General features: G+C 31.8%; 1 gene segment (V, D, J or C); it reads right to left on the bottom strand.

Moving 5' to 3' along the window:
• Window positions 1-303: 303 nt before the first annotated feature.
• LOC135737775 (immunoglobulin heavy constant gamma 2-like) lies at window positions 304-7,054 on the bottom strand. The segment is given in 6 exon segments: window positions 304-608; window positions 1,081-1,235; window positions 2,177-2,479; window positions 2,576-2,875; window positions 2,974-3,519; window positions 7,013-7,054. Coding segments are annotated over 5 exon segments (1,284 nt in total).
• Between the last annotated feature and the right edge of the window lie 207 nt (window positions 7,055-7,261).

Raw genomic sequence — 7,261 nt, forward strand, 5'->3', positions numbered from 1 at the left:
AGGTTCTGTGGATGTTTAAGGCACCTTATTGAACCATACTGTCTGACAAAGACCTTTTTAGAAATATTATTGTTATTCTGTTATTCATCCCTGACACCTGGTTTAAGTTAACCAAGTTTTCTGAAGGGCTCAACATTTTGCAGATGCTTTATGTGATGTGCATCTGTGCAGAACGAATGTTATGATTTACTGGTCATCCTGTTTTCTTGAGATTAAAAACCAAAATATAGAATAGAGGTTAGAGAAAGTACATCACTGTTACAGCTTTTCTAGGAAATATTTTATTTGTACACATATTCTGTTCTTACACTGAACAACTGAAAGATCTGAAATAATTAGCATATATTTTACAGTAAACAAAGCTATTTCTACTTCTACAAAACAACCTTCACATGTGGATTTATTAATTATGAGTGCATAATTGTCAATATCTTCAAAAACACAAATAATGTAATTTCAGCAATGAGCTTGCATAATGATGACCAAAAATACAAAACAAACAAACAAATATAAAACAAAAGAGAAAAAAACAAATTCACAATGATCACAAAGAAAGAAATAACCTCTGAGTCTTCATTTTCTTTTTTAAATTATTTTCACCGCTTCATCTAAAAAAACAGACAACAATTATAATAATTAAAAATAAACAAACACACTTCAGCTACATAAAAACCCAGCATATTACTTGTACAGTCCCAGCAAGTGATTTTGTGTTTAAAAGAAGTCTAGCCATCCAAACACAGCCCATATGTATAGACTAAAACAAGGCAAACTCTGGGCTGTCAGTGAAAATGTAATAGATGTGTAACCATAACCCAAACATAAATAAATGAAAACAAACACCTTGTAATCATTGTTGACTTTGCCTACATGAAGGAATTTCATAGATCTCACAAATGATTTAGGCAAAAACGACATGGCTAGAAGTGGGTTACACATAACCGGACTATAACCGGGTCTATTAACAGAGATGGTGAAATTATGTCTATTGCTTGCTGGGTTGTACAACAGTAACAGTAATCCAGAGTGGATCTTCTTTATTTGAATGTTCACTTTATTTAATAATATTTGACAGATTACCTTAGATAGGCTGATAAGAGCGCTGTAGGTCAGAGAAAAGAGGAAGAGGAAGATGAATGAGGTGGCAGTAGACCAGAGACTTCTGAACTCATCCTCCTCCAAAACAGATTCATTACAGTGTAATGCAAAGCCTGTCTCAGGTTCTGGAGGCTCATCTGAGGAAAACACATAAATGTACATGAACAGTATGAACATTACACATAGTGTTGAATACACATATCATACATCTGAGTTATCCTACACTTTAAACTCACTAACGATATTAAAACCTTTGTTGTGTTATCACACAGCTGCCACTGAATTTACTTATTTTCATTTTAAATGTGCACATGAAACACCAAAATACCAACACCAGTGTCCTCATGTAACACATTTGGTCATAATACAACAGCATAACGTTTGTTTAAATGTGCATAAGTACTGCATAAGTAAACACTGTAACTTTAATTAACCTAGACATACTCAAAACACATTTTCTCTGTGTGGAGATACAAGTGGAATAAGTCTGGAATACAAGTGGCATTAATATACGTGGTGTGTTTCCAAATTATACATATGGCTTTGAGATGAATCATTCATACCTTTTTCAACCTCTAATAAATGCTGGATTAAATCATGCAAACACAGATTTATTAGTAAAAATGTAAAAGAAGACAAAACAGAAAGAAAATCAACATTAAAACACATACAGTATATGCCAGAAAGTTTGATTGAGAAAATTATAACATTAGACTGCATTAAAATAAACAATGACACAACAAACAAAACAGCATAACAAAAACGGAATCACACATTCACATAGGTCATCATAAATCTTTGCTTTAAAAAGTTGAAAATATTTTTGTCTTATATTTATTATAATTTCACCTGACATGTTTTTGGTTTATCATTGGTGTTTGACCCATGCAGTACAGTGATACAGACATAAAGAACAAAACACATGACAAAAGATCAAAGGTACATACTGTAACATAATTAGAGCAACAGGACAAAAGCGTGTCAAACCCTTTAAGTGAGACCAAAAAATAATCACTTTGAAAATAACATTAACTATAATCAGCATGGCAAGCAGGGCAAGCAGGACATGTTGGTTTACTTTTGCTTGCTGGTATTAATAATGGTGCTTTTGTATTCTCCATGTTGGCATGCAGGACTGCGCAGTAGATTGTGGATTTTTCAAATATTTCTTCAGACACTTCAAATAAGCTGATGACAGATGTAGAGTACTGCTGACTGATTGGAGCACTGGTTTTACCCTCTTTATATTCTTCTTCATTATCTACTCTCCACATAATATAAACATCACCAAGTTGAGAGCTGCTGACCTCGCATACCAGAGAGACATATGAACTTTTTTTGTTTTTACTGTGTTGTTCATAAATGACAACACTGGGTTCCTCTGAAATTGAATTTAAAAGGAAAGATAATGAATCATTAAACAATTCAAGTACAGATGTCATAGTCAATCATAAGATTCATTTAATTGGTGACTTACCTCCTTTATTAAAACTGATCTTCTTCTTTATGTTTTTGTCACTGATAGTACAGGTGACCATTTTACCAGCAAACCATTTATCTCTTATAACCGTGACATTGTGGATTTTCTGAAACTTGTCTTGTGAATCTTTTTGAACAGCATTATTTAAGGTTAAAGCTTCATTTTCCATGTCGCATGACACTGAGGCATCTTCCACTGCTTTATGTTCATTTCCAGAAACAACAGCCTGCAAGATCACGTCACCGAAGAGGAATATGTCTGTCTGTATTGGTGACTTTAAGGTCAGCTCTAACGTAGCTACAGAGAAGTTTGAGAAAATGTTGGTGTCATGCATTGGGATTACTGTAGGTTGGCGAAAGATAGCAAGTGAGCTGTCATACAATATAATTATTTACCTTTGAAGTTTTTAGTCTCATGTTTCACTTGGCCCATGTACGTGACCTCACAGGTGTATTCAGTATGTTTGTTCCATGTTTCACTGCTAACTGTATAAAGACTCCGTGCTGTGTAAAGACCTGTATCTTCATCCTGAGTGTAACCCAGTGTTGTTAGCTGCTGAATATTGGTTTTATTTTCCTTCAATTGTACAGTGATGGGTTTGGGGTGGAAGTCCTCAATAACACACATGACAGATGTACTTTTCTGAGTTATTACAGGGACCAGGCTCAGGGTTGGTGCTTGGTCTATGACTACTTTACATGTAATGTTTTTACCTAATTGATTTCCTGTAACAGTGATGTGACTGATTTTCAGTGATGTTCCATTCCTTTCTACTGCAGGGTGTTCAACAAAGTCAGTCAGGGCAGTTCCATTTTGATCAGTCCATTTGAAACTGAGTGGTGTGCCAGGGGAATATTCAGAGGCCAGACAGCCATGCGTTTGGGTCGCTGAAGTAGTACACCCAGACATCCTGAACAGCACAGGTTTTTTAGGTTTAGTACCTAAAAAGACACAAACCACAGTTTATTACACACAGACATTACTGAATCCAACCTGTCAAAATCTTGAAAATATATAGCTACTCTAATAAAAAGGCTGGGTTGTTTCAACCTTTGGTTGGGTAAAATTGAACATAATACAAATTGCAGGCTCATTCATGTTAGCTAATTGTGCATTGACTAATGATAAAATATTATGCTTATTTTAAAGGGATAGTTCACCCAAAAATGAAAATTCTGTCATCATTTGTTTACCCTGTCGTATTTTTTCCTTTGTGTTCAGCAGAACACAATTCTATTTTATTCTATTTATTCAACTGGTGATTTACCTCCTTTATCAAAGTGGTTCTCCTGCTTAAGAACATTATAAGAACTTTAACTAAGATGAAATGCTGTAAAAGCATTGCTGGTTGTTGGTTTACATCAACACACGTAGATAACTAATGTTAATAAATAGAACCACACTTGCAAGTTATGTTTTTTAATATTGAAATTTATAAGCTGACGAAAATCCTTTCCATGTGATGTACCCTATGAGAATATATAGTTTCAAACATATTCATAAATATATTTCAAAATATACAAAAACATTCAAAAGTATATCTCGAAATGTATTTATATAAATATATTTTCTACCAATATATTATTCGACCACTTTTTGTGTATATAATGTTAATAACAACTTTAGAGCATTTAAAAATACCTTTTGCTCTTCATATTTTTCAGTCCAATAAATTAAATTTCAAGAAAAACTTTATTTGTTGTCTGTCCTGCAAAACTCATATGTTTGAACAGAATGTGTTTTAATACAGCGCCATCCAGCAAGAAAAAAAACATTAAAGAAAAACCAAAACAAAATTGCAACATTATATATAAATCATTGCATAATATGTAACATTATGCACTTGTTTTTATAAGCCTAAATGGCTATTGTAATATTAGAAATGTATTTGATTGCCCCTAAAATATAAATTGAAATATAAGTTGAAATATGAAGGTTAAAACTAAATATATTTTCAAATTCAAAAATGTATTGTATTAAGCTTTACTTTCTACAAAATGTATTTAGAATTAAAACATGTTTTTGGCCAGAGAATATACTGTTTTGTCATGTGAAAATGTTTAAGGATTAAATAATTTTCAATTAGTATTGAAAGACTTCATCATCTACATTATAACATTAACACGCTTTGAGGTTGGAATACTAAACTAAACGAAAAGCTTTTATGAAACAAACCGTTACAGAGTTTACCGTTAAAGAGTTTGTACTATCTCGTGAAATATCGCAAAAAGCAAACATACAGTATGAATTAGCTAGCGTTTATATTACTATAGCTATTATCATAATTATTTCATATTATTGTTAACACAAAGATAAATAGAAACACAAAATCACATTAATACATTTATACATTATAATACATAAATCATCATTATACCTTAGATTATCATAATTATTTCATATAATTGTTAACAAAAAGATAAATAGAAACACAAAATCACATTAATTAGATGGATAAAGGGACTTACTTGTGACGGTCACTTGTGTGCCTTTACCCCAGTAGTCAAAATAACCATCACAGTGATATACAGTAGTTTAAAGCTACTGCGCATAAGCCTAGTTCTTAGTATTTAAGCCTATTAGCCTCATTGAGGACAGAGAAAACGGGCTTTAAGAACTGTACTAAAGCAACTAAAACTAAAAATGTATTTTAGCTTTTGAATTTTTTTTTTAAGAATGCTGCATTACACTGTAAAAAAATTCCGTAGAAATTACAATGTTATTGCAGCTGGGTTGCCGGTAATTTACCGTAGATTTACATTTATGTAATTTACTGGCAAGAATTTGTTCAAAGTTCAATCAATTTTAAATATTAACAAGTATTTATCTTTACAGAATAAAATTATACAATAACAGCCTCATGCAAAGCATTCTGGGAACCAGAAGTCATCATCAACCTTTTTCTGTTTTTTGCTTCAGATTTTGTTTCCCAGAATGTTTTGCTTGATGCTGTTTTTTTAGTTTTCCTCTGTAAAGACAAAGACTTGTAAATGTTAAATGTTCATTTAACTTTGAACAAAATGTTGCCAGTTAAAAACATAAATTAAAATCTACGGTATATTACCGGCAACCCAGCTGCAATTTCTACGGAATTTTTTTACAGTGTATTTTTAACCCAGCCTTGGGTGAAAATGGACAAACTAAACCCATTTGGTTGTAATTTAATTTCCCTGGTTGTTACAATCCAAAATGTTGGGTCAGATATATTTTTGTGGGGGGATTGAACCCATTTGCTGTGCTTGTCCCTTTTTGATTTAATGGATTGAACATTTTTTAAGAGTGTAAATTTATTAGCTCCCTTTAAATTTTTAAGTTAAAGCAAACTTATTGTGCAAGTCATTTTAACTTAATATTTTATTTTTTCGATGCTTTAGCTTATTAAATTAAGTCAAGCAATTTTAATTTGTTTTTCATGAGTTTCTGTAAATAATAAAACAAGATTTTTTTAAATAGTATGTAAAAATGACCACAATAAGTTTGCTTCAACTTGAAAATTTATGCAAGATTTTTTTTTACAGCAAATCCCTCTGTTTTAAAATAAAAACTCTTTTAATATTGCAGTATATGTTTTTTATTTATTTATTTTAAGAGAATTAAGCTGGGTAACAGAAGCAGACTCTATGACTTTGTGACTCTAAAGACGTATGTCTTTTTCGTCCTTCCCAGCACGAATTCCAATAAATGGCTTTTCGTGTCTGTGCCACCACTTTATCGTGTTATTTTATATTTTGTTTTCTCATCGTTGTTTCCCATTATTTGACCATTGTTGATTGGTGTTTGGATTAGAATCACTTTCTGCCCCAACTCCAGGCGAGAATAGTTTTAAAAGCAGACGAAAAACATGTAAAAACCAATGCATAAAATTACATCCTAACGCAAACCCCGAATCTAACCCTAACCCCAAGCAACAATGATTTAAAAAATAGGAAAGAATGATGAGAAAAAATATAAAATAACACTAAAGAAAGTCGTGGCACAGACACGAAAAGCCATTGATAGAAATTCGTGCTGGAAAGGACGAAAAAGATATTTGTCTCCAGAGTCACGAAAAACAGCGGAAATTTGTGTCAGCAAACACAAATAAATTAATAAAAATTTTCGTTACTATAACACAACCCCCATATAAAAATAACAACCCATATTACCCATATAAAAATAACAAAATAATGAAAACAGCAGGAAACTCCTGTTGTACAGGAAAACTAAGTTTAGGCTAACTGATCATGTTATAATAAACAATATTCACATTATTTTTAAATATTCAGATGCTTATAAATATCGCCACAATGCTATAAAAGAATGTCTCCTACAAATAAGAAACAACAGGGTAACATGAAAGAAATATAATGTTTAATTCTGACATTAATATATTTAAACTTTTAAACTAAATGTTTAAGTAATACCAAATAGAGGTGAAAGAAGTAAATTACTTACTTGTGACGGTCACTTGTGTGCCTTTACCCCAGTAGTCAAAACATCACAATGATACGTCAGACATTACAAAATGTGCAAAAACTTTCATCTTCAAGTCTACTAATTTGTAAAACCATTTGTGTGTAAAATTTGCTAAAGTGATGGCAGTTTATACGTGATATATTTGTTTCAAATACAATAATCCTAACTTTAAAACAAATATATCACTTGTAACACTGCCATAACTTTAGCTTTTTTTTACACAAAACT

This window comes from Paramisgurnus dabryanus, chromosome 3, assembly GCF_030506205.2.
Source record: "Paramisgurnus dabryanus chromosome 3, PD_genome_1.1, whole genome shotgun sequence".
Classification (NCBI taxonomy): Eukaryota; Metazoa; Chordata; class Actinopteri; order Cypriniformes; family Cobitidae; genus Paramisgurnus; species Paramisgurnus dabryanus.